This window comes from Protobothrops mucrosquamatus, unplaced genomic scaffold (assembly GCF_001527695.2).
Source record: "Protobothrops mucrosquamatus isolate PMUCROS unplaced genomic scaffold, P.Mucros_1.0 scaffold32, whole genome shotgun sequence".
In the NCBI taxonomy this organism is placed as follows: Eukaryota; Metazoa; Chordata; class Lepidosauria; order Squamata; family Viperidae; genus Protobothrops; species Protobothrops mucrosquamatus.
The window spans coordinates 50,792-68,505 of record NW_015386416.1 but is presented as its reverse complement, the minus strand read 5'-3'; the positions used below and the strand labels follow the sequence as shown (position 1 = coordinate 68,505).

General features: G+C 41.7%; 1 protein-coding gene across 1 annotated transcript in view; it reads left to right on the top strand.

Annotated features, from left to right (window-relative positions):
* Window positions 1-17,714, top strand: part of ELMO1 (engulfment and cell motility 1) — a 201,599-nt gene that overhangs the window by 152,719 nt on the left and 31,166 nt on the right. The window contains exon 14 of the mRNA XM_015811166.1: window positions 12,834-12,938. Coding sequence (XP_015666652.1) covers window positions 12,834-12,938 — 105 coding nt within the window. The remainder of the gene's footprint in view (window positions 1-12,833; window positions 12,939-17,714) is intronic.

The following is a 17,714-nucleotide window of genomic DNA, read 5'->3' as shown; positions in this document are numbered from 1 at the left end:
TCATTTTAGCAATTAAGTATTATGATATTTTTGTCACAGTGCTAGTATGATCAAATCTCATCTCATACTCATAATCTTTGCTCTGGCAAGCTTTCTTTCAAAATAATGTAAAAAAAAACCTCTTTGAGAGAGATGGACAATATGAAATATCCATCAATCAATAAGAATACTTTATATAAAATAGAATGTTAGCAAATGGTATAGGGTTTCCTGCCTGAGCAGGGGGTTGGACTAGATGACCTCCAAGGTCCCTTCCAACTTATTATTATTATTATTATTATTATTATTATTATTATTATTAATAATAATAATAACAACAACAATATTGATTTAACATATATTTATACACTTTTTTTAAATAAAATATTTTAGAATGGTAGCATAAGAAACTTTAATTGCTGGGTAAGTGATAAAATCAGTCCTTAATTCCCAAATTATTTCTTAGTTTGGAATGAATTATTCCCCCAAAAAATATTCTGTAGAAGTAAAAAAGCTTTTATCAGTTGAATTATCACTTCAGTGATATCTATGTCCAGATTTTTAAATTATTTTTCCTAGATGATGCGACTTTCCTTAAAATATAATTGGGCAGTCCTATATTTCTTTAATGCATTCACTCTTTGACCTTACATTTATTATAATTGATATTATAGAAAAATGTTCATTGCATGACTATATCACAATCAACTCCTCTTCAACTGGAATAAGTGTGGTACTGAATATTATGATTATTGGCAAAAAAATTAAATGAGGATGTGCTTGCATTATTAATATTTGTAATTTAATTTTGCTACTGTATTTGAAAGTTATATTCAGTTCCTTCTAGAATTCAGTGGAAAACTGGAAAACAGTTTTGTTTTTTGCATTTTCAAAGACCACATAAATAGTTAATAAATATGCAGTAAATAAATATTTACTTTAGCACAATCCTGAGAAAGTTGGCTATGAGAATTTCATATATTTCTCTAAAATTTGGTTTATAAATTGCAATCAGAATAGGGACTTAATAATATAACATTCCAAATGGTTCACCTGTTTTTCACATCTTGTGCAAAAATTCTTTTCCCTACTTTAGAGCAATTGCTGCAAAGTTGTTATTGCAAAAATACTTTGCAATATCTTTGTTATGCCTCTCATGCTTTGCCAGGAGCACATTGGTACAAATTATTATTCTGTCAATAAATAATATTTTAGAACAATGTAACTGTCATAGTTCCAGCTGATGATCCCAACAAAACAAGAACACCTGAGACATTGCAATCTCTAATGCCAAATTTATTTGAGAATAGCATACCGGCACTAATGGATATGAAGTCAGCTCTAATTAAATTGACGCAAATGCAGTATATTAAAAGTATAGCAACTCCTTTTCCCCCTTGACAGTGCAGGTCATATTCCCCAATTAAGCACCAGATAATTGTTTTGAGGAAACGCCTTCTTTTTTAAGCAACCTTCTAGCATGATCTTGTTTCCCACACTCACTACTACAAATTCCAATCATACCTCCCCATCAGTTTATGTTGGCAAGTGAAGAAATAATACCTGCTGAAACCAAATATGAAATTTTGAAGCTTGACAGGCTGACCCTCCCTAAAACCCGGGAGAATCTTGAAACCATTATATATACATTACTTCTCTTGCAATGGTCCCAGCTTCTGGGGATACTTGCTGAAGCTAAATATGAAATTTTGAAGCTTGACAGGCTGACCCCTCTAAAGCCCAGGAGAACCCTGAAGCCATTATATACACATTACTTCTCTTGCAAGAGTCCTGGCTTCTGGGGTACTTATTATGGAATTGCTCTACCAATTGCTCTCACATTTTGAGCTTTTATCCATCTAGCCTCTGACATCAGATAACCTTTCCATTGAATTAGGTACTGTAACTTCTCTTTGTGGATTCTGGAGTCTAAAATTCATTTGACTTCATAGTGTGTCTCTCCCCCCACTATTACTGGATCAGGGATTGCCATTCCCCCTGATCTCATTGTAGAGTCAGGAAACAGTTTCAGTAGGCTGCAGTGGAATACTGGGTGTACTTTACCCTGTAATTTAGGCAGTTTGAGCTCTACTGTCACCGGGTTTATGATTTTCACAATAGGGAAGAGGCCTATGTACTTTGGACTGAGCTTTTGCAAGTTTGTTTCAACTTGATGTATTTAGTAGATAGATACACTTTATCCTCTATATGGAACATCCCTTGGGGAGCTCGCTTTTTGTCTGCCTGTTTCTTCTGCCTCTCCGTTGTTTTGGCTAAAGTTTACTTTGCATCACTCGAAACATTTTGGAATGAATCTACCCACTCAGTTAAGATACCCAAGGATAAATGGAGTGAAACTGGTGCTGCTGTGTACAGCATTGTTATATGCCACCTCCGCAAATGGCAAAAGTTCTGCCCAATTCATTTGCTGGTAGTTGATATAGCAACATAGGTACTGTTCCACCATTGGGTTATCTTGTTCTACGGCTCCATTCATACTCAGATGAAAAGATAAACTAAGCCGCTTGGAGGATCCAATCAACCTCACAAACTCCCTCCATAACTTAGCAGTAAATTGGACCCCATGGTCTGAAATGATGTGCTTAGGCACTCCGTGCAGTCAGTATATCTGCTTTACAAACATTCTTGCTAGCTTCTGGGCTGAAGGGAGCCCAGCACATGCTATAAAATGAGCTTGTTTGGAGAACAGGTCTACCACAGTCGAAATCACAGTGCTCCCCCCTCTTTCAGGTAGTTTCACGATAGTCCATGGTTATCTCCTCCCAGTGTCTGGCTGGGTCAGCAACCTGCTACAATAGCCTTGGGCTCTTCCCCGGCAGTCTTTTGCTGGCTGTGCAAACTGTGCAGCTTTTCACATAACTCTCAATGTCTTTTTTTATCCTTGACCACCAGAACTGACAGTTAGCAAGGTGCAGAGTTTTTAAACATCCCAGCCTGCTTAGCGTCATGACTGTGCTGCAGGATTTGCATTCGTAGAGTGTTGGGGACATACAGTTTGCCTCCCTTCCATGCCAACCTGTCCCTCATGGTCAGTTCTCTTTGATGAACCACAAATCACGCATTGGTCGATAGCCCAGTTGTTGGGCAAATGCATCCGTGGGGGTGAGTTCCTCCTCTTCTCCTGCCACCTGGTCATAGCCTGTGCCGCTTGTTGCTTGGTGGGGATGATGGAACTCACCACCTCCTCCCAGGTGCTCTTGTACTGAGGCATGCAGGATAAGGCATTGGCAAGAAATTCTTCCCCTCGGGATGTACTTTAACTCAAAATCAAATTGTTGAAGTATTGCGCCCATCGGACTTGTTTGGGTGAGAGCTTACAGTGGGTCTTCAGGCTTCTAGATTTTTATGCTCAGTCCATATCTCAAATTGGGCTTTACTCCCCTCAAAGAATTGCCTCCATGTTAATACTGCCCACCATACCGCAAAAGCCTCTTTCTTCCACAAAGCCCACCAATGAGACGTGTATGTAGATGGTTGCTAGTTTTCCTCCTTATTCTGCTGAAGGAGGACTTCCCCCACTGCTACATTGCTAGCATCTGCCTGAATCACAAAAGGTTCCTCTGGGTCTCAGTGTTTTAGATGTCAACGCTGCTAACATTGGATGTTCTTGCCTTGACAACATATGAAGATGCATGCTTTTTCTTTCTTATGCTTTACTCTTAAATTTAGATGATGCTGGGGGGAGGAGGAATGTGATGGGAGTTAGTTAGATATAACAATATTGTACTAGTGTGTGAATTCACAGCTTGAAGTAAGAGATGATAAGAATTGGCGGGTTGGAGAACAGGAGGGAAAGCCTGCATTTCAAACTAATTGGAGAATGTGATTTATGACTGTTAATTAGAGGAGGGAATTGTGTTTGATAGTATGTGCTAAGGGGAGGGAAATCCAGATTTTGGCTTCGCTTATGTATTTGCCGATGCTGTGCTGCTCAAATAAAGATTCTTTAAGGTAAGAATTGAAGAGTTTCATCTGTCAGAACCATAACATTAAGCCAAAATCTTCAACTTTCCTAACTATCTAGGGGTCCCGAGCCCCAGTCGCTGTCCCTAGAATTGAGGGATAAACTGACAAAGATTCGAGGAAGATTTCATCATGGACAAAGAGAAAATGCCTGAAGCCAGTACCCCGGCAGCAGCTGCTACCCCAGGGGGGAGAGAGCGACAGCCAGCACACCAGTGGAGAGGAAGTTTTTTTCAAACCTCCCAGCTGGGGAGAACTATCAGGTTATCTGCCACTGAGGACTCGGGTGAGTGGAAATACCTGTCTACAGCTAGTAGTCAGTCAGTGGAGAAGCTGAGAGGAACACCCAGCCCTTCCTTCACAGATCAGGCAGCTTCCTGTCCCAGAAGGCCCCTACCAAGGCCTCCAGCCCCACAGAAAGAGACAGCTCCAGTCCCCACCCCTTCAGAAACCTCGACCACCACCGATAATGTGAGGGCATGGGCAGTTGCCGGGACAACCAATCCCCAGACCGGTGTGCATATTGATCACCCAATCTGGACCCCCTACAGCAATGGGGAATAGAGCAGCCCCTGCAGGTGGGAAATCAGCAATCTCTGAGCCTGCAGCAGCTAATAGAGGCCTTGCAACAACTGGGAGTGATGCAGAGGCCAGAAGACAAGCAACCGGTGGGATGATGGCTGCAGCAAGGGGGATGGTTGCCACCCCCTAACATACAGGAACCACTGGGGGGGGTGCAGATGATGGAGATCCAGCAACAACCCTCTCCAAGGCCGCAGGGGGCCCTACAGCAGATGAGGATGCCCCAGCTCCCAGAAGACCAACAGCAGGGGGAATGGCAACAGCCCCCAAACATGCCACCCCCGGGAACGCAGCAGCAACTAGGGAGGGGGCCCTAGCAGCAGCTGGGGGTGCAACAGCCACGGTGGGGACCCCAGCAGCCATTGATTGCTCCACCTTTTAGAACAACCTTCAATGGGGACTCAGAGAAGCTGATTTTTTTTCTCAACCAAGTGCGCTCTCATTTGAACCGCTGTACCTATCTCTACCTGGACCCAGCCACTATGGTTGATGTGATTGCGTCCAGCTTAGAGGGAGAGGTGTCCGAATGGCTGAATAATTTATGCAATGAGCAAGCCCCCGAATTGGAGGACCCCCACCTCTTCTTCCTAGGACTGAGGACAAGATTTGAGGACCCATCCATTGCCCTCAAAGCAAAAGAACAGATCCACAAGATAAAACAGGCTGGCAAGCCTGCTTTGGAGTATGTACGAGAGTTTCGCAAGATAGCTGGTCGCATAGAGAGGTAGTCTGAGCAGTCCCTAGTCCACCACTCTCAGGCATGCATCTATCGAGAAGTACCTGACCAACTGCAAGAGTGGTACCAAGCAGTGGTCAGATTAGATGTTCAGCTCGCCTGCTACAAGAAACCTCCCCCACCTGAAGTCGAGCAGAGGCCAGAGCAATTACCACCCCTGAAAACCTCAAACTGCTGTGACTGATGAAAGACCCAAGCCAACTACCTGCCCACCGATCAAGTGCTTCCGATGCGGACAGCAGGGACATCGAGCAGCGAATTGCCCAGTCCCCTACCCCCAAAAGCAGAATAGACCAGGACCAGCAGTGAGAAAGAGACCAGCCCAGCAGCCAACGAGAGAGAAATCCAACCAGATCACACAGGAATCCGTTACCCAAATCACATCTCCCAAACAGGAGGACGCCGGGACTCAGGCTGGACCTGCCCCCACTCTACCCTCTTTTGACAGTGATGACGAAGGAGAGAACGACCTTATGGTGAGCCGATACGTCCCACCTTTCTCACTACCTGCCAAACTCATAATCCCTAAGTCGGGAGCACAGGTGGATTTAAAAGTGCTAATTGATTCTGGATGCTCCCAATGCGTCATTAGCTTGCCATTTGCCATGAAAATGGGCATACGAGCAAAACTTCTGTCCAAACCCATGAGGTGTAAGCAAGCCGATGGCTCCCTGATGGGAGGGACTTTAGTCACGCAATTAACTTGGCCCCTATGCCTGGAAATAGGTGAGCAGTGGGATTTTATTAGCTTCCTGGTGGGTCCAAAATGACTGAGGCTGTGATCCTAGGATTAGCCTGATTGGACAAATGGAAGCCATTTATCTGGTGGGAGAAAGGAATGAGAACTGTGAGGCTACCTATAGGGCCAAAAAAACCCCCATTGATTCAACAGACGTTACAGGAAACTTTAGCCCGCTTAATGAGTAAATGCACATAGCTGCCTCACCGCCACCAGGCGAGCCACTCATCCAAAGCGAGTACTGGGACCTAGCGGAGGCATTTAGTGAGAAAGAATGTGATGCACTGTGTCCTCACCAGCCCAATGATTGCTCTATCGATCTGTTGCCGAAAGCCAAACTCCCATGACCGAGAATGTACGCTATGTCCCCCCTCGAAATGGAGGAGATGCAGCAATACGTGGATAAAAATCTAGCGAGAGGATTCATTGAACGGGCGAAGTCTGCAGTGGGAGCCCCTGTGTTGTTTAAAGAAAAAAAAGATGGGTCTCTTTGTCTCTGCGTAGACTATAAGGGTCTCAACGCTGTGAGTGTGGAAAATAAATACCCCCTCCACCTCTTTAAGGACTTACTAGCCCACCTGGCTAAGGGGAGTGTCTTCACTAAATTAGACCAGAGAGAGGCATATTACTGGGTGAGAATAAAGGAGGGAGACGAGTGGAAAACTGCCATCAACTGCCCCATGGGGAGCTATCAGTTCAAAGTCATGCCATTTGGACTACAGGGGCCCCCAGCTGTATTCATGCAGTTTATTAATGAGTTCCTACATGATCATGTATACAAAGGGGTTCTGTTATATCTTGATGACATCCTGATATACAGCACAAATATGACTGATCATATAAAGCTGGTGAGAGAAGTGTTAAAGAAACTATTGAATGCCAAGTTTTATGTCAAACTGTCAAAATGAATTTCACCAGACCTGGTTGGATTATCTTGGCTATAGAATTTCCAATGAGGGCATTGAAATAGACCCAGCCAGAGTGAAAGCTGTAATTGAATGGCAGCCCCCAAAGACTCGCAAACAGCTCCAGAGCTTCCTAGGTTTTGCCAACTTCTACCATCAATTCATCCGCTCTGTTGCTGAGATGGCCCTACTCCTTACAGAACTACTCAAAACAGGTAAAGGAGGAGGGAAACCGTGACAGGGCCAACCACTAGCATGGACTATGGGCTATCAAAACGCTTTTGAGAATCTAAAAAGACTATTTGCTGTTGAGCCGGTCCAAAAGCACCCCTGCCCAGGGGAGCCCTTTGTAATTCAAGGCAAAGCCAGCGACATGGCCGTCGGAGCTATATTGCTGCAAAGGAATCATAGTGGAGCCTTGCAACCCTGCGAAAAAATTTACTGAGAGTGAAAGGAGGTGGGCAATCTGGGAGAAGGAGGCTTTCGCAATCATATGGGCTCTATTAAACTGGCGACACTATCTAGAAGGGAGCAAGGTGCCTTTTGAAGTATGGACAGATCACAAAAATCTAGAAGCATTGAAAACTCCCCACAAATTGTCCCCGAAACAGATGCACTGGGCACAATACTTTAATCGTTTCAACTTCATTCTAAAGTACATTCCGGGAGGAAAAAATTTCCTAGCTGATGCTCTATCCAGACTGCCCCAATACAAAAGCCAGCGCGAAGAGATTAGTAAGGCAATTATCTCCAATCCACAAACTGCTGCTCAACTCACGCCTCGCAGGGCCCCTAATCGTGATGACCCTGGGGCAAAGAAAATAAAACAAGAGCTCCTCACCAATCAATGGTTCAAGGACAATCAAATCTCCCTAACATGCAAGGATGGTTTGGCTTACAAGGGGGAGAAATTGTACTTGCCAGAAGCCCTCCGTCTTTTTTTAAAATAAAGCTTTATTAAGTTTTATAAGGTTGGGGAAGGGGTGAGGTCAATATGGGAGTTGGGTTCGGGGTGGGGATCAGGGTTAGGATTATGAGAGGGATGGGAACAACAATGGGGTTGCCCCATTAACATTTTCAAGCTTTAGCAAACAGACTATTGTCCAGGTAACATATGTTCAGTAACACTAATTAATATAATAGTAAATAGCTATAATGAATATGAGAAATGATAATCATAAACAGTATCAGTTAGTCAATACATATCATTCATCTTACTAGTATATATTCACGATAAATATCACATTCATTTCTCACTAGTTCGTTTTGCTAACCATTGGTAAAAATTATCCCATGTTTTGAAATAAACTGAGTCTTCTTTCTCTTTAATCTCTAAAGTTAATCTGTCCATTTCTGCACATTCTAAAATTTTCTTAATTAGGATCTCTTCAGTTGGTAAATTATCATTTTTCCAATATTGAGCAAATGCTATTCTCACTGCTGTCAATATATATTCTTTGGGCCTTTCCCCATCATAAGAATCTTCAACCCGGTCAGAGTAGAATTAAAACTCTCTAGGCTTTTAGGGAGAATTCACCATGTCTTCCTTTGCAGCTTGTTGAAATCTTTGCGAGAATCCACTTTAAGACCTCCCCCTAAGAAGGTACCTGGACCCCTCATAGTGGCGGGTCAAACTCACTATGAAGTAAAGCATATCTTGATTCTAGAATTTTTAAAGGGAAATTGCAGTACCTAGTACATTGGAAGGGATACTCACTGTCTGAAGCCATTTGGGTGAAATCTAGCAATATGAAAGCCGACAGACTCATCAAAAGGTTCCATAAGAAACACCCTAACAAACTGAGAAACAGTCCCTAACATATGTTTTTGTTTACGCTAGAGGATCTGTCCTTTTTGTAAGGGGGGCCGGATGTCAACACTGCTAACATTGGATGTTCTTGCTTTCACAACATATGAAGATGCAACCTTTTTCTTTCTTATGCTTTACTCTCAGAATTAGATGATGCTGGGGGAGGAAGAGGAATGTGATGGGAGTTATTTAGACATAATAATATTGTACTAGTGTGTGAATTCAGAGCTTGAAATAAGAGATGTGCTCAGGGGAGGGAAATTCAGTTTTTAGCTTTGATTATGTTAGTGCTGATGCTATGCTTCTCTAATAAAGATTCTTTAAGGTAAACAATGCCTCGAAGTTCTTTGAAGAGTTTCATCTGTCAGAACCATGATTTTACAAGCCAAGCCAGTTCTAAGATCATCTCTTCAGCCATTTTTGGGGAGATCAGAAATTGAACATTCTCTTGGTGGCCCCCCAAAATCAGTTGCATCAGTTGCATCAGCTAAATAGGAGGTGGCCTTGTCCTCCACCAAAGTGTCATCAACTTTCAAATTTCACGGGCTTCCTAACCATTCTCACATGCAGTCCTAACTTTGTACCATGGGCTGGCTAATCAAGCATCGGGTGCTATCTGAGTATATAAGTGCTTTCACCACCCCCTTTGCTCCTGAGCGGGGTGCTGCAATGTTCACTTTAGGTGCGAAATGATTGACTGGTCCACTCACTGTTGGGCCATTTTCTCCCTCATTGTCTGCTGTCATAGAGGGTCATTCGTGGCTCCTATTTGATTGGGGGTTCCCTCTCCATCGCTTTCAGGGGGAGACCTCATTGATCTGGGCTGCCTCTTGCAACTTCTCTTTCTCCCTCCTTGGTGGCTTCTTAGGCTTCGGACAGGGAGGAGCAGTGGGGCCATCTCTAGGTGTTGGTGCCGGGCACACCACTGCCTGATGGCCCTCTTTGCTGCAGTGGAAGCACAGGATGAGGGTATGACTCAAAGCTTCAGCAGAGGCAAGAGAAGCCATCACTAGCTGCTTTCTCCCTTGTGTGTGCTTCTCTTGGCTTTTCTTTGGGTGTGGCTCGAATCTCTTGCAGCCCTTGCACTCCATCTGATCTAGCTCCACAGTTGATACCAGTTGATACCAGTTGTTGAGCTGGTCTGCGATCCCTCGGGCTAGTCACAAGTGGAACAGGTCACTGTTCAACCCCTCTTGGAAGTACTGAGTCAGGAGTCGCTCTGGCCAATGCTGCAGCCTCCCTGCGATCTTCCTGAATTCTCTGATGTATTCCGCTATGGGTCTGTTCCCCTGCCTGGCAGTTCGGACTTCAGCCTCAGCTCATCAGGTTTGTATGGGATGTCGAATCGGGCTCTGAGCTCTCCCAGGAACACGTTTGGATCCCTTAGCTCGGGAGCTCCCTCATCGTGTAGGGCAGACATGTCAAATTCGCGACATCACGTGATGTCGCACAACGTATCGGAGCTTTTTTGCTATTGCCGGCAATGGGGGGGTGTGGCTCCGGTATGAAGAAACCAGCCAGCGGGCCGGCAGTTTGACACCCCTGGTGTAGGGTAACCACCCATTCCGTGGCTTCTCCCTCAAGGTTCACAACAATAACCTCCACGCAAGCCTCATCATCAGGATACATCTGGCCAAACCATTGCAGATATGACCACACCTGGTTCAGGAAGAAGGCCAGCTTCTCTGGGGTTCCGTCAAAGTCACTTTTAGCAGTAGAGGTTACTGGGCTCTGGGTGAGACCAAGGCTCTGGAGTCTATCCCCCTGCATAGGGGAAAGGCCCAGGCTGGGTAGCTGGCATCTGCGGTTGCAGCATCAGCTAGCCAGCCATTCTGGGCAGTTGGCTGGTTGTTGGCTGAGGACCAGCAGCTCTGAGCCCTAGGCTTGCACCCGAATGAGGAGGAATGTCCCTCTGGGGGCTGGCCAACCCCCCGGTTGTAGTAGTCACTGACCTTGGGTTGGATCAAGGCAACAGGTTCGGCGCGACTGCCACAAGTTGGCTAGACCTTGTTCAGGGAATCTGATTCCGGCTCCCATCCCTGCACTTCCAGGTTGCACAATCTCTTCCATGGCTGCTTGACTGACTGACTGCTGCCTCTTGTCAAATGCCTCCAGCCCACCGGTCCTTTCCGTTCTGAAATTTTCCTCTTCCTCCTTTCAGACATTTTCCCCTGAGTCTTCACAGCCCCTTCAGAGGTGGCTGGATAGGGTGTAAGGGCTCAGGATCCCTTAATTGATTTTCATTTTTAATTAGAGCTAACGTAGTGTCATAGTTCCGGCTGATGATTCCAGCAAAACAAGCACACCTGAGACATTGCGATCTCTAATGCCAGATTTATTTAAGAATAGCATACCCGCACTAATGGATTTCAAGTCAGCTTTAATTAAATTAGTGCTAAAGCAGTATATTAAAAGTATAGCAACTCCCTTTCCCTCCTGACAATGCAGGTCACATTCCCCAATTAAGCACCAGATAATTGTTATGAGAAAACTCTGTTTCCTAGCAACCTTCTAGCATGACCTTGTCTCCCACACTAGCTACTACAAATTCCAGTCATACCTCCCCATCTGTGTCTATTGGCAAGCAAAGAAATAATACCTGCTGAAACCAAATATGAAATTTTGAAGCTTGTCAGTAACCCTTCCCTTCCACCCTACTAATGAATCTTCATCAAATTAGTTTTTCTCATCACAAGATCACTGCAGAGACATCATATATTTGTCTTCAGGTATTCCAATGTTGAAGCAGTTTTTTCCCCCTCTCTTTTATGTCACAGTTCATGGCACCTGTTACCTGTAGTTTTCTCAACTATACTGGTGATGACACTCCCAGTGACTGCTGAGTTCTTAATAGATCATTTGTGCTGTTGCAGTCATGACCCCTCCCTGGTGGTTCCTGATTAGAGCTTTTCTGCGTTGGGCAGTGGGGACGTCCATTTCTTTTAAACCTGTGTCTCCTGTTACTCAGTCCCTTAGAACTCATGAGTGTGGACATGAAGAGTGGAGGGACAAGAGGCAGAAGAACTGATCCACATGACCAGAGACCCTGAGTTAAGAACCTTCTCCTTTCAGCCTGGAGATGTGATGGCAAGAGAAACATTCATGGCAGTGGAGAAGAAAATTCTTTGTCTGCTGCTGGTTTCTTAGGCTTTTAAAAGTTCTGCTGTACTACTGTTGTGAAAAAGTGCAATGTTTCAACATTTCAAAATAGATTCTTCACTTTTCTCTGTAGCAGAGGGGGACTTATGAGAAAACAGAAGATCCATTAATATCCTCTCCTACCTCCACTATACTTGCTGATTAGTTGACTATTTTGGAAAATGGAGAATAGCTTAATTTAAATGGAGATTTTTGCTGGGTACTCTCAGGGCTTATCTGCTGGGTGGATTGATCTTATTTCTATCCTTTGTGAATAAATAGTACTATCTGGTTGAGCATTCTTTGGTTTCAGGCCCTGAGTTTGAACTGTGGAAAGGAAATTCAATGATAAAGCAAGATAGCATTGTGGGTTTTATTGGGTAATACTCCTCCATGAATCAGGTGTTCTACAGGAACATCTCCCTGCTTTACCTGATAAAAGTTCCACACCTCCCAGATGAATCAGGGAGGCATGGAACTCTTGGAACCAGGTTTGGAGGTTAACTAAACCTGTAGTTGTCTATCAAGTCTCAAGTCTCCCTAAGAGAAATGAGACCTAATTTGAGTATAGGTGGAACTTTTACCTGCCAGTAAGTAATGGCAGAGAATTCTGTCGATCTCATAAACTATTCCATATTAAGTCTGTGAGGATTGTACTAGTTGCTGGCCTTTTAAAATCATCAATATTTTTTTTGACAATTAGAGAAGTACAGAGTAAGCTAACACATTTTTGTTTAACCACATGAACTGAAAGAAAGGAAACAGATATAAGTATGAGAAAAACATAAGATAAAATTGTTACATCTCTCCTGCCCCTAATATTGGTTTGTTTCTGTTTATAGAGAAGTAAAAATAAAAAATAAAAAGTTTTTTTTTGCATAATGAATGCCAAAAAAAACCCCACACTTATGTATTGCTGTGTCTTTCTTTTCTTTAATGTTACCTTTCTATGTTTTGCAGAATCATGTAAACCCAGCAATGGATTTTACTCAGACTCCCCCAGGAATGCTAGCCCTGGACAACATGTTGTACTTTGCCAAACACCAACAAGATGCTTATATCCGGGTAAGGCTCCTTTCTTATCGCAGGTATATTTATCGTTTGGTCTTTCTGTCCCTCTTTTTAAAATCCATTATTCTAGGAAGGCAAATGGGGTAATAATAAAAAGAATAATGCTGTATAGAACCACATTTTTTTCTGTATGTTTTAATGATTGCTCAGTAGTGCTCAGTTTATTTTCAGATCAAAATAAATGCCATACTGATAGATTATTTGATTGATCATCTGCATGTTTTGAATCCAAAAGAAAGGAATTGGTTATGATTGATTTCACTTAGGTGGGATAAAGGAACGGTGATTCATTTTTCTATTTTCCACTTTTAGTTCCTACTCACTTTTTGCCTACATGTCTTATCTGAAAGCAGAAAACTATATTTTGTTTCTTTTGCATATTATTTCTGACATTTTAGCAAAGATTGGTTGAATAAGCTTCATAAACTTTATGTAATCTTAGGAAATTCAATAAAATTGAGAAATTTGACTGGCAAAGTACTCATGCATCTTTTGTCATTTACATGGGCTTAACTCCATGAGGATAGAGAATTTTTTTCCCAGTGAAAGCGAGATAAAGAATTCCTCCCTTCATCTCAAAAATCTCACAGACATAGATTAGTGTCAAATATTCTGCAGTTTTTATTCAGATAGGGGATAAAACCAAAGCCTGGGAGACTTTTGTAAAGGGCAGTTTGAATAAGACAAGACAGTGACAAACAGGGCCTTCCATGTGTAATTTTATCTGTCTACAAGATAATTAAAAATAGTGACTTTCAGATCTGTTTCAATATCTCTTATCCAAAAATCTATTAAATAAACAATGATATTTTCATAGTAAATATTATTTATGCAATAAATGAAGATTTTAATGGCACAGTGCATAAATACTTCGATATAAATGTCTTTACATAAAGTACTTTCCATTTTCAGTTTAAAGTATAACAGAATTACAAAGTTGGAACAGACTTTGAAGGTCTTCTATTCCAACCCCTTGCTCAGGCAGGAAGCCCTATATCGTTTCAGACAAATGGTTGTCCAATGTCTTAAAAACTTCCAGTTGGAGCATTCATAACTTCTGGAGGCAGGTTGTTCCACTGATTAATTGTTCTAACTGTCAGGAAATTTCTCCTTCGTTCTACCTTGCTTCTTTCCTTGATTAGTTTCCATCCGTTGCTTCCTGTCCTGCCTTCAGGTGCTTTGGAGAATGGCTTGACTCCCTCTTCTTTGTGGTAGCCCCTTAGATATTGGAACACTGCTATCATGTCCCCCCTCGTCCTTCTCTTCATTAAACTAGACATACCCAATTCCAGCAACCATTCTTTACAGCAGGGCTTTTCAACCTTTTCATTTTTAGGATATGGCAATATCCGAGTACTACCAGTTGCCTAGCAAGTGTCAAAAACTTGACCCCCAAAAAAGAAAAGGAAAAAGTGATAAAGTACAGGTAGTCCTCGACTTACAACAGTTGGCTTAGTGACTGTTTGAAGTTACAACAGCACTGAAAAAAGTGACTTATGACCATTTTTCACACTTATCACTGTTTCAGCGTCCCCAGGATCACATGATTTACATTCGGATGCTTGACAACTGATTCATATTTATGAAGGTCACAGTGTCCCAGAGTCATGTGATCCCCTTTTGCAACCTTCTGACAAGCAAAGTCAATGGTGAAACCACTTAACAACCTTTTATATCAGGGGTGTCAAACTCAATTTCATTGAGGGCCGCATTAGCATTGCGGTTACCATCGGGGGGGGATGTCCTTCCTTCCTTTTTCCCTCCCTCCTTCTCATTCCCATCTTCCTTCCTTCCTTCCTTCCTTCCTTCCTTCCTTCCTTCCTTCCTTCCTTCCTTCCTTCCTTCCTTCCTTCCTTCCTTCCTTCCTTCCTTCCTTCCTTCTATAGAACTGTCAGGGCTCAGCAGAAGCATCAGGATCAGCGCCGGGAAGAAAGATAATTAAATCCACCCACCAAATCATCTTTTCATAGCCTTGGGGCTATGCAAAATATGGCTCATTTGAAACTCAGCCTCTACAAAAACTTTTGTTTTGTTTTGTTTTTACATGTCAGGCATGTTAAGGCTCTCCGGCAGCTTCATTCTTCAATGCATCTGGCCAATATTTAAGAATACAGCCCCAAACCTCTTACACAAACACAATGCATCATGTCAGTTATAGGACAAATAACATGAGCAAGCATTTTATTTCCTCCCTGGATACAATTCCTGCAGCTGCAGAAAAAGCAGCAGAAATAGAAAAAAAAAGAGAATGTGCATTTCATTAATGGAGAACAAAGGAACAGTAAATGACTCAGACTTAAGAGGAAAAATAGGCTAAAAATAAATTTAAAAAGACACAACACAACAACGTATTTTCTTTTCTTTTTAAACAAGTTTTATTAATTTTTTCTTTTTACAAACAAGTGCTTAAGAATCAACGTGGTGGCAGGGTAATCAATTATCCGAAAGCAAAGTCATACTTATATAATTCAAATTAAATCGTTAGAAACCCCCTCTCTATTCCCTCAGATAATATATTATATTCAAATTAATGTATTCCAATACAACTATGTCAATCAAAACAATCATCAATAACATTTCATCTAAATAAATCCAAATCCTGTGTTTAAGCTTTACTATTTCAATTGTTATATTCCACTTTGCTGTTATAAATACGTAATTAACACTTCAAGTGTCTCTCCATTCCCTTTTTCCTTAACATAATGAATAATCATTTATTAATATCATTTCTTCTTTTTTCTTATTCTTCTTTCATTACAAAATAACTATCATTTCTAATAACAAGAATATTAGTTCAAAAAAGAAAATAATAATAATAATAATAATAAAAAATACCTTTCTATTCTATTATACTTTATGATCTATCAATCCCTCAATATCTATATCAAACTCCTTTAACCCCCTCCCAAAATTACTATATCCACAACAAACATGTTAATACACAAACAAACATCTTATTAAATTCAAATCTTTAATTAATTTTTGTTCAATCCAACATCTTATTTAACTATCTTAAACCATAAATCAATCCATATCTAATAAGCCTTTTAAACCCGTTATGTAGAGCCTTGGATCACACTCTTAAATCTTATTCTAGATTTCTTTTTGTGCCAGGCAAGTTTCCATAGCAACGCCTTTATATCAATGAACAAGTCTCTTTTTGTGCCTTGTAGTATCATTTGGGTCAAGCAAAAGCGTCCCCTTTTCTGTTTTAGAGACATAACTCCTTTGTAAATAGTCCCTTGTTTTAAAGATTCAAGTCTCAACATTTGGATCTGTTGAATAGCAGACTCGGTTATGTCCAACTTTGTAGTTGATAGATGCTTATCCAAGCTATCATAGTTCTCGATTAGTTGATCTTGTTATATCCATTTCTGTTGGTTTTGAAATTATGAGTGGTTTAATTACAGTCCTTTTTTGTTCCTCAGAAATTTCATTAGATTGCGTATGAAGTAAAGTAGAATCTTCTTTAATATCGGTCGGTTCCGCTTCTATTGTTTTTTGGTCTGTAGAATGCTCAGATAGAATCTGGAGGTCAGTTTGTAGGTTCAAAGCAGAATTTCTGCTTTTTACTACTATAGTATACTCTTTTATTTGCAAACATATTTGCTCAGTGGCTTCATATATTTTTTCCAATATGAGTTTGTAGTCAAGTTGTAAATAGGGTTTCTCCATTTCAATAATGATTAGAAACAGTTTGTTATCTTTTAGTAAAGGCTGTATTCAAAAAACATTTAGTCAATATCCACCCCCACAAATACAGCTGTTAGGTTTCTTTGTCTTTTCCCTTTTATGGTAATCTGAAAGTCAAAGTCAATCTCACCATCAGAGAAAAAGACAGTTGCAATTTTGACTTTCTCCACAAGATGTCCTCAGTAGACTATAAAAATCTCCTCCCAGACACCAGGAATGACGTTAACAAGATCAGAAAAAACAAAAAAGAGAAAATTCTTCACATGTAGACTAGGTCCAGTAGTAAATTCAATATTAAAAGTTTTTCCAAGACCCCAAAGTGAATAAAAAAAATAAAAATAAAGAAAAGTCAGTTTAAGTTAATTCAGTCCATTTAAGCTTCTTTTCCCACACTCACAAACGCCGCTTTCTTAGAGCAGGGAAATAATTTCAGAGATGCTTTTTACAGACAGCAAAAAAAGAAAGGAGAACCAAGAGAGGGGGAAAAAGGAGAACCAAGAGAGGGGGGCTTGCACTTAGATGTTCTTCTGACTTCTGGTTACAGCAGCAAAGTGATCAGCCATTTTACTGGCAGATCTTTCCACCGTCGGCCCTAAGGAGCAATCTCAGACCGTGGAAGAAGCTGCCGCTCTCCCACAGTCAACGAGGGCCTCCTCAACGGTAGCCGCCCCTCCAGGGCGGCTTTTCGACCCAATTAAGGGTCTACTGGCAGCAGAGAATCAGCCGGCGAAGAGACCAGTCTCTTCGCAAGGCTGTAGATGCCGCGATCCAGAACCGGAAGCCCACAACAACGTATTTTCTTCTGTGAAAAGAAATTTCTCAGGTTCGTTCCTCCAGCTGGGAGTAAGCCTTCAGCGGGGACGAAGAAAAAAAAATTGACACTGAGCGAAGCAAGCTGCCAGAAAGTGGATATTATTACAGAAGCCAGACAGAGAAGTGATTCAGCAATGACTTCTGGACTAGCTAGTAAAAATTATCTAAATGCATGGTACAATTTATACTCTTTTTCCTATTTTAAGTTTTGATGAGATTTGTAAGAAGTTTGTTCTTCTTAATTTCCTAGTTTGGTTTTTTTTC